The 22,565-nt window shown below is 37.9% G+C and overlaps 2 protein-coding genes and 1 long non-coding RNA gene across 4 annotated transcripts in view; 2 read left to right on the top strand and 1 right to left on the bottom strand.

Annotated features, from left to right (window-relative positions):
• The window catches only part of LOC123769170 (MOXD1 homolog 1), a 69,507-nt gene extending 66,939 nt beyond the window's left edge, over positions 1 to 2,568 (top strand). For both annotated transcript variants that reach the window (XM_069309891.1, XM_069309892.1), the window contains exon 21: positions 2,488 to 2,568. The gene's annotated coding sequence lies outside the window, so the exon portion shown is untranslated. The remainder of the gene's footprint in view (positions 1 to 2,487) is intronic.
• Positions 2,323 to 5,863, bottom strand: LOC138355154 (uncharacterized). The gene is made up of 6 exons (XR_011223874.1): positions 5,561 to 5,863; positions 4,271 to 4,491; positions 4,004 to 4,057; positions 3,510 to 3,568; positions 3,096 to 3,169; positions 2,323 to 2,537 (listed from the first exon to the last, which is right to left on the bottom strand). It is a non-coding gene; the product is annotated as an uncharacterized lncRNA (long non-coding RNA).
• A 1,362-nt stretch (positions 5,864 to 7,225) lies between these two features.
• LOC123769363 (crustacyanin-A1 subunit) lies at positions 7,226 to 18,579 on the top strand. Its single transcript, XM_069309894.1, has 5 exons — positions 7,226 to 7,436; positions 10,924 to 11,035; positions 11,395 to 11,608; positions 13,254 to 13,414; positions 13,760 to 18,579. The coding sequence occupies exons 1-5, from the start codon at positions 7,402 to 7,404 to the stop codon at positions 13,829 to 13,831; spliced, it is 594 nt and encodes a 197-aa protein (XP_069165995.1). The 5' UTR covers positions 7,226 to 7,401; the 3' UTR covers positions 13,832 to 18,579.
• Positions 18,580 to 22,565: the final 3,986 nt, after the last annotated feature.

A 22,565-nucleotide genomic window follows, 5' to 3' on the forward strand; every position in this document is an offset into this window, starting at 1 on the left:
CTCCTCTCTCGTCCTGTCTAAACTCAATTATGGTTGCCCTGCATACTCTTCTGCTTCTCCTTCTACTCTTCGCCATCTTGATGCTTTGCACCATACTGGGTTGCGTCTCGGCTCTGGTGGCTTTCGTTCGACTCCCGCCCTTAGTTTGTATGTTGACACTGGCTTTCTCTCTCTTCAGGACTGCCGTGATCGCTACTGTCTTCGCTATCTTGCGCGGTCCTTCCAACATCCTTCCTCTCGCCTCTGTCGTGCATTGACTTTTCCTCCTCCTGTGGTTCCTGTTCCTCTTCATTGTCTCCCACTTTCTGTCCAGTTATCTCGCTTACAGGATTCTCTTTCTGTTCATATTTCTAATGTTTCTCCTCGTATTGTTCCTTCATTACCTCCGTGGAGAGTCCCCCTTCCCAAGTTTTGTACGTCCTTGACTTGTATTACTAAAGCCTTTACCCCTCCTACAATTCTGAAAAGCCTCTTCCTTGAGCACTTTTCTTCGCACTCCCACTCTATTTCCATCTTCCCTGATGGGTCTAAGTCTGCGGATGGTGTGGGCTACTCTGTTGTTTTTCCTGACCGTACTTACATGTGTCGCCTCCCTTCGGAGGCTAGCGTCTTTACGGCAGAACTTTATGCCATTCTCTATGCTCTTCGTCTCTTGCTTTCTCATTCTCATTCCTCCTTTGTGGTTGTAGTTGATTCTCGTAGTGCCCTCATGACTCTAGGGTCCTTTAATCCTGTCCATCCGGTGGTCATTGAGATTCAACATTGGCTGTTTCTTATTTCTAGTAAATTTAAATCGGTAGAATTTTGCTGGGTTCCCAGCCATATTGGTGTTTCAATGAGCGTGCGGATGCTGCCGCTAAGGAAGCTATCCGTTCTTGTCCCATCTCCCGTAAAGGTATTCCTTATTCCGACTTTTATCTTGTTATTCATTCTTCCCCGTTGGCAGGGTTGTTGGTCCTTTGTGGTTGGTAACAAGCTGCGTACTCTCAAACTTAGTGTGTCCCCGTGGCCTTCCTCCTACCACCGTAGGGACACTGCTTTGGCACGGCTGTGGGTTGGTCATACCCGCTTAACCCACGGTCACTTAATGGAGCGCAGCCCTGCTCCTTATTGTCCGAATTGCGTTGTCCCTCTTACAGTTGTGCATATCCTTGTTGAATGTCCTGACTTTCAGGACGAGCGTGTGTCTTGCTTTCCGACTGTCCCTCGCAGTCACTTGTCCCTCGATAGAATTCTAGGTGAATCGGATACTTTTGATATCGTTCGCCTTATGTGTTTTTGTTGTCGTATTGGCATTCTTGGTGATATTTAGCGCCCTCTGATTATTTCGCACTTTGATGCCTTCTTTTGGTAATTACCTTACCTTCATTGTTGTTTCATTTTAATGAGGTAGTTGTGATATGGATTGTTCTGGCTCATGTGCAAGGTCTTGGATTTTTTTCTGTTTTATATTAAGAAATTGCCAGTCTTGTTACTATTTGTAGAGTTAGAGATCTGCATTAAGGCCTCAATATTATATTTTTTTTTATAACATGTTATCAGCAATTTTTGTGGTTGGTAATATTTAGATTAATGTCAGTGATGTATATGACAAGGGTTAAGACCCCTTGTGGTATGACAGCATTTTTCCCAGTCATTTCTTTAACAAATGAAAGGGTCCTCGTAACCATTCTTTTGTCCTTTCTACCATGTACCTGTTTGTTGCTTCTTGGTCTTTCATTTGGTACTTTGGCTATTAAAACAATGGCCTTTGGTAATGTTGCAATTACAATTTCTAAAAAAAATGAGCAGGCTCATTAGGCAGGGTTTGTTTTTAGCAAACAAAGTTTTACAAAAAAAATTCCATTCCTTCAGGACCTTGCAGATGTTAGGTCAAACTAATTGACAGTAATCTGTTTTGCCCTTTCAAACAATGATGGTTTTAATCTAGGTAAAATATTTCAGAATATCTGAAGTTTGGCAGACAAATCATTTAAGAGCTTTGATTAAATTTAAGTTACCAAGGACTTTGTGAAAACCATGTTGTATAGATGCTTCAGTGTCACTTTTCTAATGTTTTGTAAATTTAACAATGATCTTTGTACAAATTATAATTAAATTAACTAAAGCTTAGGTGTTGCATAGCTTTAAATTTACTTTCAAATATGAAAACTAAAATATTGACTAAAGTTTCTTCCACTTTAATATTTCAGACTAATTTGCAATATTTGTTAGTTTATGTAAATTGAATAGGTAGTCCACTTTTACATCTTTTCAATGCATTTTGCATGCACCTATGTAACAAGTTACAAATAGGTGTAAATTTTACCAAGTATTTATTTTCAAAGTAAAAAAATTTCAGATGTTTAAACATTGCATCAATAGTAGTAAACAATAATTTCCAGCATAATTTCAGGATAAGGTATATAAAGTAGTTTCATTAAAATTGTTTTATTTAATAAGTTTTACATATAGTATTTATAATACATCTAATTATTCCTGTTTCAGGTTGTGGGACAGAAGATCCAAAAGGCCAAGACAACTCCAGAGACAATCACCTGTAAAAGAAAAATAAACATTAAACAGGGACACTACTTTTATTATCACCAATGCCTAATAATAAGCCAAAAAAATCCTAACATCCTATCTTTTAAGATAGGCTCAGCAAGGCCTATCCCTTCCAATTGTAGTACAGAACTTGTTCCCTGAATGGGTGCATTACATCCACCACTTTAGTGCCATCAACACATTGTACATATGCTTTACTGAAAGAACTGTACAATGCATGCCAGGCACTATAGTTTTGGATGCCTCCACCCATTCAACAAACAAGCCCTGTGAGAATTAACAATGTAACCATTGTTAAGGGTCCCTAAACCTATGCAAATCTAGTCCATCTATTAGATGGGTAGTAGAGCAAAGCTCTGAAAAAGCCAAGCCAGGGAAATCTGCAAGACTGCCTGGTCCCCTTTTATGAAATGGGGTAGGATCAGTACAAACTGCATCATCCCCTGTGGGTTGTAACAGTAGGACATGGTTACACACCTATAAATGGACTAGATAAGAGAATTAAGATTAGGTCATTGATATAGCTAAAACATCAAATTCAAACTCACCCACTTCTGTAGATTTCCTTTTGCAGAGTAAGAGCCTCACTCCAAGCCAGTCCATGCATCATAATCACTTTCACCTGAAAAATATTTCAACAAATTAATTTCAGATTTAAAGCCAATCTTTCTTTACTTTTCAAATTAGCATTCAGTACTTTACAAATTCAGATGGAAAAAATTTCTTTAAGGAATTTACCTTTCCTACATATTCTAGTAGCAGTAGTAAAGATCTAATTTAGCAATATAAATATATATGGCATCAATTTGCCAAGTTTCAGTAAATGTCATTTGAGAAACTATCCACAACTGCACTTCAATGGCAATTTACATTTATCTTTAGCCAATGCTATATTGTTTGAGTTATTACTATTTTTTTACTTTTATGCAAATATATTCAGATTAACCTTTACTACAACTCACCCGATTCTGTTTAAGCAATTAACTGCCGAGAGAGACTTCTGGACTTTCCAAACCACATTCTGGAAAACTATATAAATTTAAAACCAAGCTAAAGTAAACATTGAATATTTTTTTTTAATTTCAAGGGAAAAATACCATCACTTAGAACAAAACTTTTCCTGCCATTAACTTTATTTCACTCATGATTACCCTTAAGTGTTATACATTTATAGATTAAAGCTTATTTAACAAACATTTAATGTTAACTAAACAAGAATTATATTTCATTAAAATTATTAATAAAACATCCTCAACTATGCTGTTTAAGATCTAATGCCCCACATTAGAATTTTCACAATTTCAACATACAATTCTATTCAATACATTCCTGAAAGGACTAAACTTGCAGATATGGTACCCACTAGCCTAGGCCTAGACTTCCATACCCTAATATTTAATAGGTTTTTAGCAATTAACTTCTACCCTCTAATTCCAATGTACACAACACTACTTACTGTAGATCTGCAAGTATTTTCCTGCAGCTCTTTGTTGCCAGGACCTTCCACAACCTGTCATGTGAACAGTAAATATTACTAAAAAGTTATTTGCATAGCAATGTGATTCTGAATTGCAAGTGCCAATAGGCACCGCTACTGGCTTATGGCAAAAGATTCTGTAGCAATAGAACTATAAGCCACACTTTCTCCCCCCCCCCCCTTCCTCCCAACTGTTCAGTGTCAAAAGGGAGGGGGGGGGGGGTGTCCATTTACTGTACCACTTACATTTTAGTGTGGGCTTCATCCACTATTCTGATGTTAGCTGGAACATTTGTGCCAGCTGCTGGTTTGAAAGGGAGGCATACCATGTGCCAATTCAGGAAGCTATCCACGTTCCTCACTGCATGTCAGCTCAGGACCTCACTACCATGTTGGGAGGCAGTTGAAGACTAACCAATCAACATCCCAGGCTGGAGAGCAGTGCCAGCTCGGGGAGAATTTACCACCTGCAAAAAATTTAATACTCTTAACAATCTACACCATCTATCTCATCTTTACCTAGCCCCCAAACCTTACATTTGTCAGCATTAAACTGCATCTGGTAGTCTTAACCATTTCAAAACTATATAGGGCATAGGTATTTTTTATTTGCCAATTCTGCAACTATTGCAGTCTAAACCATAATCTTGCGAATAACCGAGGTCCAAGGAGAGCTTTTAGGCACTACTTACAACACTTCTCCCAACTTAACCCCATTTATACTAATTTTCTTTGATATAGCCATGACCTAATCAACTTCAGTCAGCATTCCCAATGATCCGAGCCCCTATCAATTTTGCGCCACTATCAAAATCTCTGCTGAAGTCAAAGTACACAAAATCACAAACCTTATCACCATTTCCTCAACTATGCAACCTAATCCATGAACATTTAGTAATAAAACTATGCGATTCATGTATCTAGTCATGTTTCTCAAAAAGAGTAGAGAAATGGCACTTGCAATGTTAGATTCTAGTAACTTTCCTCACAATAGACTAAGCTAATTGGTCACTAACTTAAGCGTTAAAGTTAACTCAAACTTTTCCTTTAAAACTTGCTATATTAGGAACTTTCCACGACCGGCCTTTACCCGACATAATTAAATAGGGTAAAAACTATATTAAATGCAGTAAAACTATGGTAAATTCAATATGATAAACTTGCATTTTTTAAGCATGGGCTGCATAGTAAGTGAACTAAACTAAATGTTAAGCACCCTGGCAAACCATTTCGTTCTATTCAATTTCTTTATTTAATCACTTTGTCCGGCTAGAATTTTTAGATTAGATTAAAGGAACACCCTCCCTGGTAACGGCTGAACTAGTTAACCAAATACAAATATTTAGGTAAAATACTTTCATAAAACCCGTCTACTTCCCCCACCAGTAGACTTGTTCAGCTAAAGGCATAATGTAATGTTCCACTTTAGTAAATAAAGACAAAAAAACACTACCCCATCTGTGTAGTTACCGGTTACCTGACATTCTACGCTTAAAATAACCCATCTATTCCCCATAATTGTTCGATATAACTTACCTCTCACCCGCTGGTCGAGTACACAGCAGTATATATCCTCCTCCATCACTCTCCGCGTGGATACTATTTCACTCTGGCCGTAAATTGCCTCAAATCACCTACGTTGTCCATAAACATATATAGAAGAGCAACTGAGCGTAACACCCGTATAGCGATCATCACATAACGTGGGAACATTAGTAGTACTGCTGTCAAAACATAGATGGCGCCAGGACAAACGGTAATTCCTATGGACTCGCCTAGTTATGCGTAGGGAATTGAGCTTCAGCTGTTTGGTCCCGCCCCTCAGCTGTATTCACCTAGTTGTACTCACCTAATTTGTGCTTGCAGGGGTTGAGCTTTGGTTCTTTGGTCCCGACTCTCAACCGTCAATCAACAGGTGTACAGGTTCCTGAGCCTATTGGGCTCTATCACATCTACATTTGAAATTGTGTATGGAGTCAGCCTCCACCACATCACTGCTTAATACATTCCATTTGTTAACTACTCTGACACTGAAAAAATTCTTTCTAATATCTCTGTGGCTCATTTGGGTACTAAGTTTCCTTTGTTCGTGTTCCACCCGTGTTAAAGAGCTGTCTTTGTAACTATCAAAATGCATATATCTTTGCTTTCACTTCAGTTATATTTATGACAAGGGATTTAAAATTTGCCTATATTTCTGCTTCTCTGATGACATTAAAAACTTTCGTTTATTACAGTATCTACATAAAATTAACATTTATCTTCATTAGGTTGTAGTTCTCATCAATAGGGAGAGCGTCGGTAAAAAAAAAAATAGTTTAAATATAAATATCTTTCCTCTCTCAATAATATGCCCGAAACGCTATGCGTACTAGTGGCTTTAGGTATTGTATGTACTAGCTCTATCTATAAATCCAATATTATGTTTGTAAATCGACTATTTATGTACTTTCCTGAATAAAATGAACTTTACTAATATCTAATCTCTGTGACTAAAACGTAAGAACGACTTTATCTATGCCTTTTTGATAACATATACAGTTATAAGCTTTATTAGTGAATCTCTATTAATTAAACAATATATCAGAGAGTGTGTAAGGTTCGGTGTTCCATGTGCGAAGAGACATGGGAGATTTTACATCAGTACAGTAAATGTTTTAAGTAGCGAACGCATACTAACGAATAACGATTAGTATAGACCAACACTATTGTTCTATGAAGTCGATTTAACTTCCAGACATGTATTTTTCAATAAGTCTTAAATATTTTCTGGCTAGTTATGTTAGATATTATTAGAAATACGTATTCTACTTGTTAATATAATAAACTAAATTTGCGATCATTTAAGGAGAGAAGTGCGACGACTGGATCACTGTGTACAGAAGGTTGATATGCCAACAAACACTTTCCAGACAACAATATATCTTGGATAAGTCGCTCCACAACATTGACACCTGGACCGTTGACTTCCTATGAGGCCACATATTTACTTATTTCATAATGGAAATATATTATTTTATAGTAAATATATGTTTTCTCGTGTTCTGCATTAAGCACCAACATTATAGTGAATAAATATACCATATTTCTTCATTATTTAAGTAATGCTAGGAGGCTTTGAGTAGCTTTGGGTCATTAGGTGAACAGAATCTCCAATAGATGGGGGCGAGAGTCGCGCTATCTCTCGCCCGAGCGAGAGTCGAAACTTATTTTAGAATTGATATATCTTTGTCCTCCAACAAGATATATTTCCTTTGGTGCACTCACAATAACGAGCATATCTCTGTCTTTCTGAAGGCATATAATATTTTAGGCTTTATAAGCATATCTTTGTTAATTACACACTATATTGGCAAGTGCGTAGGCTTCTGCATTCCATGACCGACAAGCTACTGAATGCCACTATAAAAACGTATGTATCTTCACTTGAGCTTTATATATGTCTATGTTAAAGTATTTAAAATGAAGCTTATATTTCTATCTTTCTTGAGACATATAAAACATATGTGTTTATTAATGAATTTACGTGAAATAAGCATTGTTCTGAGAGAGAGTTGCTCTGTCGATCAGTCTGTGCGGGGTCGGAGCTCGGCGATTATTAAAACACATGTATCTTCATTAGAACTTTATATATATCTATGGTAAAGTATTTAAAATGAAGCTTATATTTCTATCTTTCTCAACACATATAAAAACATTTGCGTTTATTAACGAATTTACGTGAAATAAGCATTGTTCTGAGAGAGTTACTCCGTTGCTCGATCTGTGCGGGATCGGAGCTCGCCGATTAGAAAAATACACGTATCCTCGCTTTAAATACAAATATGCCCATGGTAAGGCATTTAAAATGAAGATTATGTTTCTATCTTTCTTGAGACGTATAAAAATCTTACGTTTATTAACGATTCTGCGTGAAATAAGCATTGTTCTGAGATGAATATTGCGGATTTCCGGCTCTACGACCGATGAAAAATGCAACTTTTATACAACTACAAATATCTTTAGTTTTACTATAAATTTTGTCCTGAAAGAGTTTTCATATATAGATCCAGTTTCTGCCGTTCTTCTGACATGAAAAGACCTTTGGTTTAATAAGTTATTAAGATGTTTTCAACAATATTACTAGGGCGTTCACCGATTCTAACATGGGCGACCCTTTTGGAAACGCAACACATGGGTTGACCTGATTGATATATGGGTCAGATTCCATTAAGGTTCGGAACATATACATGTACTCACCTAGTTGTGTTTGCGGGGGTTGAGCTCTGGCTCTTTGGTCCCGCCTCTCAACCGTCAATCAACAGGTGTACAGATTCCTGAGCCTATCGGGCTCTGTCATATCTACACTTGAAACTGTGTGGAGTCAGCCTCCACCACATCACCCCCTATATATGCATGCATATATGTACTCGCCTAGTTGTGCTTGTGGGGTTGAGCTTTGGCTTTCTGGTCCCACCTCTCAACCGTCAATCAATTGATGTACAGATTTCTGAGCTTCTCGAGCTCTATCATACCTACATTTGAAACTTGTGTATGGAGGCAGCCTCCACCACATCACTAACTAGTGCATTCCATTTACTAACTACTCTTGACACTGAAAGTTCTTTCTAATGCCTCTTGACTCATTTGGGTATTCAGTTTCCATTTGTTCCCTGTGTATGCATGTATCTATGTCCACCTGTATGCATGTATGTACTCATCTTGTTGTGCTTGCGGGGGTTGAGCTCTGGCTCTTTGGTCCTGCTTCTTGACTGTCAATCAACTGATATACAGGTTCTTAAGCCTACCGCGCTCTTATCATATCTACACTTGAAACTGTGTATGGAGTCTGCCTCCACCACATTACTACCTAATGTATTCCATTTGTCAGCTACAGTATTGACACTAAAAAAAAATTCTAATGTCTGAATGGCTCATTTGGGCACTCGGTTTCCACCAGTGACTCCTAGTGGTGTGCCTCTTGAGTTAAATAGTACGTCTTTATCTACCCTATCTATTCCTTCGAGAATCTTATATGTGGTGATCGTGTCCCCTCTAACTCTCCTGTCTTCCAGTGACGTGAGGCTTAATTCCCGTGTCTCTCCTCATAGCTCATGCCTCTTAGTTTGGGTACTAGTCTAGTGGCAAACCTTTGAACCTTTTCCAGTTTAGTCTTATGCTTGACTAGATATTTAGTCTTATGCTTAGCATATGCTTTTTAGACTGGCATATGCTTTTTAATATGGAAAATTAGACATATCATGTGGAGCATAAGAATGCACATCATAACTACCAAAGCATCATTATCACCTTGCAGCAGATTGATGAAGAAAAGGATCTTGGAGTTAGAATCTACCAGTCACGGAAAGTTGCACAACAAGTGGGAGATGCAATGAAAAAGCAAACCAAACCCTATGAATTGTCAAATGAACCTTTAACTTAAAGGAAAGGATGAGAGTTATTCAACAGTATAAATCTTTGGTATGTCCCACCTGGATTATTGTATCCAAGCAACCTGATTTTCAGAAAGTAACTAACTACTTTCTCCAAAGTTCAACACAGACTGATTCCAGAACCAAGTCGATTATGATGCCAAGAGCAGTTGAGGGCCACAAGGGCTAACAACACTGCAAACCAGACATGACAGGGCTGATCTGACTGAAACTTGAAAGCTGAACAGTTTGGATCAATAAATACTACTACCACTACTAAAGGTCAGATGTAACACAAACAAGGAACAATGGTTTCAAGCTCAACAAGCTACAGTGCAGGACAGAAAACATTTTTTCAGCCATAGGATTGTAAACATATGGCACCACTTACCTGCTGAAGCCGTAAATGCCAAAAACGCTGCTGCAATTCAAAATCCAGCTTGATAAAATCAAGACAAATGGGGGACCTTTGACAAGCTGCTGGCTTCCTTTCCTCATTGAGGCCACTAGATAGTTGCCCTCGGGTAAAATTCAGGAAACCAGAAGGTATCTCACCATTAGGGAAGGGCAACTACAAAAGTCATTAAGAGAAAAGGTTTTAGGAGTAGATATAATTCCAATGCTTATTTCCAGGGGCACCCAAACAAGGTAACATCTGTAGCATATGGGATGGTGACAAACATTAGAACATTTTGAAACCAAAATCAGGACTCCTTCATGGCTATCTATACAACCTTTGTCAGACCAAGATGCCTGGAATCTGCATCTTGCAAAGCATCAAACCAAAATTGAGAAAGTACAAAGGTTTGCATCAAGATCAGTGCCAAAGCTAAGAGGACTAAGCTGTGAAAATAGGTTAAGGGAACTAGACCCCACATCCTTGGAGAAGAGAAGAAACGGGGGACACGATTGCAACATAAAAGATACTGAAAGAAATTGAAGGAATGTAAGGAGATACAGAACTGGTACTCTGTATGGGTGGTCAACAAGTGGAATGTGTTAAAAGAAAAAGTTGTGGTCTCCATCCATAACTTTAAAGCAAAATTTGACAACAAAATTTGAATGTCAGACTAGTTAAATTATAACAACATATACAACAAAGCTAGTAGGCAGGGCATACTTAAACCTCACTTCCTCAGTCACTGATAGGCAAGTGAATTTCATGAAGTTTTTAGAATAATTTCAATGTAATTCCTGTTATTGGGGACAGGAAGTCTGTACTTAGGCTTCCCTAGGCAAGTACTGACCTTTCCAAGGATGCAACCCACAACAGTTGCCTAGATCCTAAGTATCTATTTACTGCTAGGTGAATAGGTACATCAGGTGAAAGGAAATGTGCCCAATCATTTTTGTCCTGCCTGGGATTAAAATCCTGGTCCTTGGATTGTGAGCCAAAGACTTGATGTAATTTTTGTTGTAAATATAATATACTGTATAAATGATAACGTCCATATTTAAAAATTAATCAAATTTGACCTTGTATTTCAGGTCCAAGATGAAATATGTGGTGTACCCATGCCTGCTGGCATGGCTGAGTGTGGGGACACAAGCAGCTTCCTGTCCCATTCTTAAATTAAAGCAACAATTTTCTATAGATAAGGTAAGCTTTACAATTTACTATAGAAATAGTGAGCAAGTTTTTCTTTGACAAGAGACTCTTTTTGTTACTTTGTGATCCTTACCTTGAGGTTACCTTGAGGTGCTTCCGGGGCTTAGCGTCCCCGCGGCCCGGTCGTCAACCAGGCCTCCTGGTTGCCGGACTGATCAACCAGGCTGTTGGACGCGGCTGCTCGCAGCCTGACATACGAATCACAGCCTGGTTGATCAGGTATCCTTTGGAGGTCCAATGGTAAGGATGGTAAATCTTAACATCGAAACATTTAACAATTCTCAAGCATGTAGCTTGACATTTACTGTTTAGTTAATACTAAATTAATTTAGGTAAGGTATCTTTTCCAGTACATGGGCGTGTGGTACGAAATCCAGGCCCAGCCCAGCATATTCCAGACAATAAAATCGTGTTTATCTAGCACGTACACCTGGGATGGGAAGGATGTACAAGTTTACTCTGAAGGACTAGACTCCAAAGGTGCTCCAGTGTTAACAAAGTCTACTTTGAAAATTGTGGATCCACAAAATCCAGCTCATATGATTACAAATTTTGTTCCTGGAGGTCAGTATTACTCAACCATATTTTCATTGCCATTCACTTGCTACTGCTCTGTATTGATCAGTCTGAGTCTCCTGGTGGCATCTCGGTTATTTTCCCTGGTCAAATCTTTTTGTGCTCCTTTCCCCAGAGACGAGTAGCTTTACAAGGTGCTTTATGCAGTTACATTAAAGATCTTAATGTTCATTTGCTATTGTGGTCTACTCGGTGTTCACAATGCTTGCATGGCCCTGGAGTCTTTTTACCCATTCACATCCAGTGGTGATAGAAATCCAGTGTCTGTCCATCTTTAGTAGATATGAGACAGGCTAAATTTGCTGGGTTCCCAGCCATAGTAGTGTTGCCTCAAATGACCTCGGATACCACCACTAAAGAGGGTATTCATGCCCACGCCATCTCCTAGAATAAAATTCATTTCTTGGATTTCTACCGTCATTCATAATGCCGTCTGAAACTGTTGGAATGAAAATGGTCAGTTACTACGAATTCAAAATTATGTACGTACAATATCGTGCTATCAGTTATGCCTATTCCTGTGGCCTTCCTCCTGCCACCGAAATAAGAAGTGGGGAAATTTGTTGGATTGGGTTTCGGTACAGTACTCGAATACTGGCCCCACATGATTAACTAATGGGCATTAAATGGAAAAAAAAAAAGTCAACACTTTAATATCAGAACTGTTGTCTCCCTAACAGTTGCACACTCATAGCATGTCTTGATATTCAGAAATTGAAGTTTTACTTTGTCATGTCACTTGATAAAATCCTCAGTGAGTCTGACTCCTTTGACATATCTCATCTTGACTTTCTGCTCTCGTATTAGTCTCCTGAACGATATTTAGGAGCTTGTGGATATTCTGCGACATAGATGGTTCTACATTATCTTCCTAGTTTGGTGCCTTCTTTTGATAATTACTTGCCTATGTATTATTCAGGCATTGTAAATCATCCGAGAGGTAAGTAAATTGGTTTCTTTAATGGAAATAAAAGTATTGAAAATGTCCATTTTCTCTGACTAATGGACAGCTGTATTGATAGGGTGAAAATTTGTATTCTTATTCATATACAAAGGCATACCACTTAGAAGGAACTCGGCTTGCGAGAATGAACTACGATCAAATATTTTCTGTATGACACCTGGCTGGATTTAGAAGAGTTGGGTTCACAATACTATACGAAATGTGTTTTGAGGTGTAGAGGATGATTTAAAAAAATAGTGTCAATATGCACAATTTATCTTTGAATTTGAGGAGAAGCATAAGGTTCATTGATTAAGAGATTGACATTGTGTGGGAAGCATTCAGATAATGGAAGTCTGTTTAAAGGCTAAAAGTTATGGGATCTTAACTTCTCATTACTTGAAGTTACAATCAGATTCTTCCTGTGCTCAGTGATGTCATATCAGATTGACAACTGTTTAAATGTTAATAAACATTTGACAGGTTGTATTTAAAGGCAAGGATTGCTAGTATTTAAGCATGAGGCCAAGTACAGAAACTATACAGTTAATGTAGCTCAGTAAAGCTGTCTTAATATTTAGCACTTACTTCAAAAACAAGAGACAATTAACTTAGCAAGATAAAATTAAATTGGATAATTGAGTTATTTTCACTAGCAACTTGAACTTTAACTTTTAATATTAATTTCAGTTCAGCCCCCATTTGACATTGTGGACACAGACTACCTGACCTTCTCCTGTGCACACTCGTGCCTCTCTGTTGTGGGCATCAAGACAGAATTCGTCTTTGTGTACGCTCGTAACCGCTCACTCAGTCAAGACATTATTCAACACTGCCGTGCCATATTTAAGGTATGTTTCTTTTACACGTCATTGATTTTTATTTATACATTAAAATATATGTTTATAATTAAATTTGCAATTATTTTGCCATATTTTAAGATTCAAGTCTGTACCAGTCATGCAGAAGGACGTCTTTGCCATTCATGTAGTATGACACGTACTGTCTAATGGACACAGACATCCTATGCAGTACTTCACAATATACTTAGCCAATCACTCAATAAATATGATATACCATGACCACCTGGACTGGTCACTTATAAACAATGTACAAATTAACATTAAGATTTGCATAGAAAGTAAGGCAGGCATTTGTGTGTGTTTACGCAATACAGTATGTTGTTCATATTGCAGAGTTACGATATTGATGTATCGACCTTGGTGAGCACTCCTCAGGACGGCTGTCATGAGCACACAGATCTATAATTTCTACATCAGACATTATGGGTAATAGAAGGTATGATGAGAGAGATGTTAGAAAACGTAATCAAATAGAAGAAAATGATTAAAATATAGAGGAGCCACATTCATCGTGTAAGCAAGTTATTGGCAGATAAGTTCGGTAAGAATTATAAACAGTGGACAGATTGAGTTTGGAAAGATTCAGACTGTTGTCTAAAGTAAAGTTCACGATTGTAATTAATATTGCAAATAAAATATATGAATCAAAATACTCTTCCTTACTGGTACACAAAACAATCATTTTAAACCATGAAGTTTATATGGTTTACATACTACTGTATACAGTATGCAGTATAGTATGTATTTACAGTACATGCATAAATTATCTAATTGTACTTACGCTTTTCAGTCGTATTTATAACCGTATATAATTTATGGAGTTTCATTCCCCAACTGTTCTATTGCTGAAGAAATGTTATTCAATATTGGTGTGCCTTGATTTTGATAGTCGGTAAGATTTCTACCAATTTAATTCAAATCTATTTTATTACACAGGTGGGTACAGTAATATATAGCTTTTGATGGAGTTAGCAACCTTAGAGCTTTCCCATAGCTCATATTTAGCTTTACCCAACTAGTTTTCCCTAGAACACGACCTGTTACTTGGTTAACATCTAGGACAGGCTCGCCATAGCCCGTGCTACTTGGAACTTTTTATTCAAAGTAGGCTGAATTTAAAGCAGACCTGGATGTTTTGTTGTTCTAAGTACTGCTGGGTTCCCCCCCCCCCCCCCTCCCTGGCCAGAGAATGAGCCCAGACAAAATTGCTCAGCACCAGCAGGGTGGGTTACTTCTGTGCCACAGGTGTGAATATATATATATATAATAAACATGTACAAACTACTGGTACTGAGGTGTTATGCTGTATAACAATGGTAAAAGGAAAGATTCTTGAAATTATAAATTTATTTTAGTGTTTCAATGTAATCTTACATGATCATCAGGAACCATTTCAATAAGTAACAATAATCTAATAGATTAAATGAATGTCACTGTCAAACAACAATATTTACCAAAAATGTTTAAGATGCCTTATGCACTACATGTTTAGTAGAAAATGGCTTATCAAATTTGACAAACCATACAAAAATAACAATGGAATGGGTAACATACAAATGTTTTTAAAGGTGTTACTGTCTTGAATACATGTTTAAAAATCTAACATATTGCAAATTTGTAATGATTGAACAAACTGACTACAAATAATAGAAAACTCAAAATTGTTTATAAGATTAAAACATTTGAGACAAAGAACTGAATTGGGAACTTAACCCAAATTTACAGACTTGTATAAAATTTATTTTAACGAAACATGCAAGTCAACTATTATGATGGCTTAATTTTATATAAACTATAGTACCGATATAAGCTAAATTTTAAAATAAATTTTGTAAATATTATGACCTAGAGTTTGTAGAAGATTTCTTGAAAAGTAAATGAGAGGGTTAGACTAAATAAACTGTCTAAAAATCTTTAGTTCACAGGATCTAATTTTAAAGTTTCAAAATGCACTGTCCCATTTTGGAAATTGCTTTAGCATGGCAAGAGGACACATGCATGCCACTTACTGGTCAACAAGGGTGGTGTCTTTCATGATACTGTGGTGATGGGCAATTGTGTCGAGGCTTGGTATTTGTTTGGGTCATTAGACCACTAATCAGAGAACTGCCAGGAATGGATGGTTATAAGTGTATTGGCTAGGAAGTCTGTCCTGTTGTATACAAATGGTTTTTTTTTATTTGGATTGATCTTTCCTGTTGGAAATGGGTAGTGCTACTCAGGACAAGGTGCACAGGCTTTCTGCCCTGGTAAGTGGTACAGCGATCATAGCCTAGTTTCCCTTATTGTTTCATTTATTCTCTTCACATGTGTGGCAGGCAACTGGGCCCATGGGAAAAAGCAACTTGGCTGTTCAATGGCATCTGTGCTGGGCTCGTCTTGGCTCTATCCAGTTTTAGGCATTTAAAGTACTGCTCCCTTTGTAGGGAGCACTACTACTTGATATAGCAGTAGTGGTTGTTTCTACAACTCAACTCAATGATCAACTCATCTCTTATTAAACTTGATTGTAGTGGTGGTGTATGCCCCCTCACTACTGCTAGCGGGCTGCAGCAATGTACTTTTCCTTTAGCTCCACTCCGCTCTCGTGCCATTCACACACACACTAAATGATTATTGGTCCAAAAATGTGGATAAAATGTTTTTCTTAATTATACTAACAAGCATCCGATGGTTAATTTCCAACTGCATACTAACCTATTTTAATCTGCTGGCTCAAATGTTACCTTCTGTCACAGATAGTCTGGTATGTGCAGTCTGAATTTCCAGCCTTACTTAGTCACAAAATTTATGGCTGAATACGTATGGATACTGCTATTCTTCCACCATATCTTGCTATTGGAGACTGGGATCTTTGAGGCAATCTGAATATCATAGCCCCTGGTACCCCAAGATTGCTCACGTTCACCCACACTCATGGTAAATGTATCGAGTAATTATCCAAAGAAAGCACCATCTGTGTTGCAGAACAATAAAAAATTCCTCGATCATTCAGAATGCAAAAATATGAACAATGTTGATTATATTAAGGAATATATCAACGAACAAATGAGTCAAAGGAGGATTAGGAAACTAAAATTTGATAGTCATAATCGGGACATTCAACGAGGCGTGCAACTATTAGTGGCACAATGTAATTCTAACAATAATGCACATGTTTGCTCAATTAAGTACCCACAAGTTAACTACATGTGGCCAAAATATAACCCAACCATTTTTTATGAATTCCCCCCCCCTCATTTGTACCCAACCACTTGAAAATAACATCGCGAGTAAAGCTAAGACCCAACCAAAGCTGCTCCACAGCCATATCAGGTGGAAAACAGAGGTGAAGGAACAAGTAATGAAACTGAGAAAAGGGGAGAATAGATACACAGAATGACAAGGTGGTGCGTGAAGAACTCAACAAGAGATTCCAGGAGGTCTTCACAAAAGAACAAGAAGCCCCTGTGCTAAATGAGGAAGAGGCAAACCAAGCAACCTTGGAGGATTTTGAACTCCAGTGATGAGGTCAATAGGAATCCGATGGAACAGAATGTGACAAAGGCTGTTGGGCCTGACGGAATCTCACTGTGGATACTAAGAGGTGCAGAAGCACTAAGCGTGCCACTATCTGGTGTACAACAGGTCACTGTTAACTGGAGACCTACCAGAAAGCTGGAAGACGGCTAATGTAGTCCCAATATATAAAAAGGGTGGCAGGGAAGAGGCACTGAACTACAAGCCAGTTTTCCTAACTTGTATACCCTGCAAGGTGATGGAGAAGATCGCGAGAAAAAGGCTCATAGAGCATCTGGAAGGAAATAGCTGTGTAGCACACCACCAGCATGGGTTCAGAGATGGTAAATTGTACCTCACAGGGTTAATAGTTCTATGACCAAGCAACAAAAATTAGGCAAGAAAGAGAAGGGTGGGCAGACTGCATTTTCTTGGACTGTCAGAAAGCTTTTGACACAGTACCCCATAAAAGGCTGTTACGAAAGTTGGAGCAACAGGCAGGAGTAAAAGGTAAGGTGCTCCAGTGGACGAGGGAGTATCTAAGCAACAGGAAACTGAGTAACTGTGAGGAAAGGGGGGGAGACAATAAATTTCCACCAATTTCTTTGGAACATCTTCAGTTAAGGAATGAAGATTCAGAGTGGAATGAAACACTGTAGAAAATGTACCCTTCAATAATCATTAGTTTCTTTACCATGAATCTCAGTAACTCGATTGCTCTTCTTAATCCCGAGAGTAAGAAAATAGTTAAAGCATAGAAAGCTTATAAGATCAACAATGCCAGCAATGTGGTTATATTTAACCAAATATATACTGTAGTTAACATATAAACTCTCTAGTTTATATGTTAACAGGACCATGCCCATTAATATTGAACATCTCTAAAATACACAATACAGTCATTCAAATATTTGTTAAAAATTCATCTACCAAAACGGGTAAACCTAAAGATAAATCACAAAGTATATGAGGTTCTACGCTTGTAAAGAAATCCAAGAGATAGTACTGTACATGCAAAAACAATGTACTGTCAGACAAGTAAAGAGATAGCACTGTACATCACTCATTACCTAACAAATGTTTTCCATCTGAATGCTACAAAACTTACTTTTTTTTAATACTCTTCTGTACGAAAAATACATCTAATTTAGCATTATTCGTAATTTTTGTGCAAAGTGGCAATAGATGCAAATACTGTAATAAATTTTAAAACCATATAGTTGAAGCTAGATAAAGAAATTTTAATGTCTGGTTCTTAATTATTTCTAAGGTATCTTTAAATATTTAATCAGTTTAAATTGCCAATATTTATATAAGTGCATTCTAAAGAACTTACATTACTATATCTTAAAAGGCAAACATCTTGAAATAATGTTTATTCAGAGATTTTACATCAGCATTCAGTTTGTTAATTTTAAATATCAGTTTTCCATTCTTGTATAAGCATATGCAGTATATTTTTGTTTGATGTACTGACAATCTTGTATACTGTATTTTAATCTCCTAAACTAATTATTAATTACGGGCTCACCATAGCCCGTAGCGAATCTTAAACAACAACTAATTATTATTTTTTAAAAATAAAGATTATATTTGTAACATTTCATGATGTAAACATTACATTGAAACATTGAAAATAAAATTTATAATTTCAATACTCTTATTTTTTCATTCATAATGAAACAAGCCTTTCCTGATGTGGCTGCCCAAATGTTTTGCACTGGTACCCTGAAGCCATTACTCTCTCGCCAAACTAACTATATATATAATATATATATATATTATATATACAGTATATATATATGTTGTACCTAGTAGCCAGAACGTCGTACTCTGCCTACTATGCAAGACCCGATTTGCCTAATAAGCCAAGTTTTCCTGAATTTATATATTCTATTATATTTCTTATTAAATGATATACATAATGAAATAGCCAGATTTAAGTTAATTTGTTTAAATTTGAGTTAAAACTAATCTTGATAGTAGTCTAAAAATGGTTCATTGCCTGAAAAAGCTGTTGCCCAAGATGAAGGCTCAGCTAGAACAATAATCCAAAAGAAAATGTGGTTACGTCCCACAAAAGTTATGCCAAGCCACCCCAGAGCATGGCAGAGGCAGTGGAGGACCCATAGGAAAGCATAAAATGCCATGACAGTTGTGAGAAACCCACAGACCTCCTGCCCACAAAGACAAGAACCCAAAACTGAAAAGATGATAAGATACGAACACAAACCAAGCCCAAGAAGAAAAAATAAATTAAGAAATCCAAAGCCGAGACCACAGTCCATAACGCATAAAGGAAGCAGAACCCAGAAGGAAAAAAAAAAAAAAAAGATCTAAGGGAGTCATAGACAGCAGACCAACTGGGACCACAGAAACCCTGAGACTGGGGAGCCAATAAACAAGTCACGGCCAAAAGTTTCAGAGCAATATCCAAAATAGGCCCTGCTGACTGAAACATGGGAAGCAAGATCATGAAAACATGCTGCAGGGCATAACTGATCCATGAAAATGAGATGTGAAAACACACCCACTGGAATTAGTGGAAGAGACCCTAGTACTAGACAGGGAGGACCAAACAACCCTCCATGAAATCAAGCCCTTTGGCTTAGTTACAACAAGGCAGTCAAGAGGGAGGAGATAGGGCACAACCCTTGGGCCTTTCCAGTAAACTCCTTAAGCCTCAAAAACCCACCCTTGCTGAGAGAGAAAGGGTAAGTGGTGGAGCCTACAACACCTCCCCCCCGGATCTAAAACCAGGAATGAGAAATGAAGGTAAACACCAGGCACAAAGCCATTAAACCCCACACCCCTTCCTCAACACTCGCTTACCCAAACTGGGAGTCTAAAATCTCACAAACCCTGATCAAAGCTAGATGCACAGTAGGGAGTCATTCAGAGAATACCCAAGAGCAAGATCAAGCAAGTCCCTTAGCAGCTAGGACTTTCACACCTGGATGAACATGGCAAAAGCATTCAAGTGTGTGTCAACCCACCGGGTTACTGTACCAGAATTCAAGGTAATCAGTGGAATGAGTGACATACAAGCAACATGATGGATTGTTGCCTTTTTCATGTTGCATAAGGAAATATTTTAAGAAAAAACACAGGCTACGAAGAGAAAGTGGAACCTAAAACAACACTATTACAGAGGGTGCTACATGTCACAGGCCTACTAAAGGCAGAGAACAGCAGGAACCCATCTGGTAAATTATGGCATCCTCCGCAGGATAACCAGTCATATACAAAAATGGGTTGTGAAGCCAAGACAAAATGTTTTAAAACAGAAACAAGATTCAATGAATGAGAAGAGAGAACAAAAACAATGGGCCCTGATGTCATGTTCTGAAAGGCGAGTGAGAGGGGTTCACCCAGGTAACCCCTGGCTACACCTGGTGGCATTCACATTCATCATGGTTAGGGTGTTAACACAACACAACACAAAACAACATATAGATCAGCCATGATAGATCACAACAGCCATGATAGATCGGTCTTGTTGCCTTTGGGTACCTGATTTTCTTCAAATAGTAGCTTGTTTTGTTGCACTTATGCTTTCTGGTGGGGTTTTCTTGGTTTTAGGTTGATTGACCCCCAAGATACCCTCGCCTTGCAGAGTGAAGCAGATTCTGGCTCTGGCTCCCAGTAGGCAAGGGTGGGTCTCGAGGCCTGGTGCAACCCCCCCCCCCCCCCCCAGGCATGGCTAGACCAGCACTTGGGAGCTACTGAGGAGGCCCTCCTAGAAATAAATGCAAGACAATAGATAATGGAATAGTAAAAAAAAATTGTTTTAATTTTAAATCAAGTTACTGGTGAATAAGGTGAATTGTCATTAAGAGCAGCTGCATTTATGAGAGATTTGCACTGAAGAAGCTGGTAAGAAAAAGTAAGAAAGAATGGTGATTGTATGGCATTTAGACTATGAGAAAGCACAGAATAAAGTAAACTGAAAGGTTCTTTGAAGAGTTTTGAGCATGTACAGGGTTGGTGAAATATTTGTGAATGCTGCCAGGAGCTTTTATGTAGGAAATAGAGTACAGTATTTGTCAGCATTAGTGGTATGATGTGTTGCTACTGTGGTATTAATGTAGGAGTGTGCCAAAGATGCTCAATGCATAAGTAGGGGAAAAGAAATAAATGGCATACATATAATCTGATGCAGATGATACAGTTTGTCAAGCAGATACCGATAGATATATTTGCAGATGGATTTAAAGTTTTACTTATGTACATGAAAGAAAACTGCTAAGAATGAGTGTGGATAAATCTATAATAATAGCAGTGGGGCCATAAGAAACTAAAGTGTGTGTGAAATAGGGAGTAAACTGAGAGTCCTAGAAGTGGTTATCAGATTAAATACCTGGGGCACTGAGTCATAAAGACTTCAGCAGAAGTTGCGTCGAGTAACTTAGAACAGGAAAGTGTCTGATACAGTGAAAACTAGTTAGGAATCAGATGGGAGGAGAGGCATATTTAAAAAGAGCTACACATGTCAGTAATGGCTATCCTTGTATATGACTGCAAGATGCTGGTATGGAGTGTGCACGAAAATCCAAGAGTTCAAGCCATTATAAAGGACAATCTAAAATGCACTTGTGTTAAAGATTATAAAAGCAGAAAATTAAAAATGTTATGGAAACATGAATTACAGAAGTTAGTAAATCATAAGCGAGTTTATCAAGATGGCTTTATTATACCGAATGCATGGTGATATAATGCAGCATAATGCATCTGAGTAAATTTGAAAGAAGGATGAAGACCAAGGATAGATATTGCGAGTGCTCAAGTACACAGGGATCGAGTGCAAAAGATGGCAGAGAAGTGATAAGGAATAAGGCTAAATGGAATCAATTTGTCAAGTGTGAGTGAATGACATTTTGATGACAACTCACAGGAAGCACTTTCACCTGGTTGTATAAGGTGGTGGGGGTGCTGCTGGAGTGCGACACTGCTGGTTATACGTCGTGCGTCGTGCTGGTGTTCGTCGTGCGTCGTGCTGGTGTACATCGTGCTGGTGTATGTTGAACAGGTTATGCGTCGTGCTGGTGAACATTATGTGGAAAATTTGGCAAATGGATGGAGTGGTTTTTTCGTACATCTTCAGTCTTCTTTATCTATTTGCCCTCTTATTTCTTCCAGGCTGATGCCTCCCTACATTATAAAAATGGGAAACATGGCAGTGCTGTAATGATGGGGATGATGGTTCCACTTCGACAGTAGATTTTTTCCAATTTCACAACATCAAGAGAAATTCATTAAAAAAAATATTGAAATCATGAAGGATAAATTACTTTTTGAATGTTAAAATTTTCCCACACCCACCAGTTGAGATACAGGCTTAACTATGTTAGCCAAGAAGGTGCAACCTTGAGGGGCATGAACTGTATGCCTTTGACCAACAATATTCATCACTGTCAGCCATATGTACAGAAGCTATTCTGGCACAAAACCACACCAGACTACGAATATTATCACAAAGAAAACCCAAATCACAATCATTTAAGGTAACCCAAGCTAAAAAAAAAAAAAAAAAAATTGTTCTTCGTGCTCGGATAATTTAAAAAACTGTCACATTCAAGCACACAGTGCCACCCCCTTATGCACAGTCTTCCCCTAAAACCATCTCATTTACTACCATACC

The sequence above is a fragment of the Procambarus clarkii genome, chromosome 66, assembly GCF_040958095.1.
Source record: "Procambarus clarkii isolate CNS0578487 chromosome 66, FALCON_Pclarkii_2.0, whole genome shotgun sequence".
NCBI classification, from domain to species: Eukaryota; Metazoa; Arthropoda; class Malacostraca; order Decapoda; family Cambaridae; genus Procambarus; species Procambarus clarkii.

Coding starts and splice junctions, on each gene's coding strand:
- LOC123769363 (XM_069309894.1), top strand. CDS start 7,402: ATGACCGACAAGCTACTGAATGCCACTATAAAAAC. Junction 7,437..10,923: donor CTGAATGCCACTATAAAAAC/GTATGTATCTTC, acceptor CTTGTATTTCAG/GTCCAAGATGAAATATGTGG. Junction 11,036..11,394: donor AACAATTTTCTATAGATAAG/GTAAGCTTTACA, acceptor TATCTTTTCCAG/TACATGGGCGTGTGGTACGA.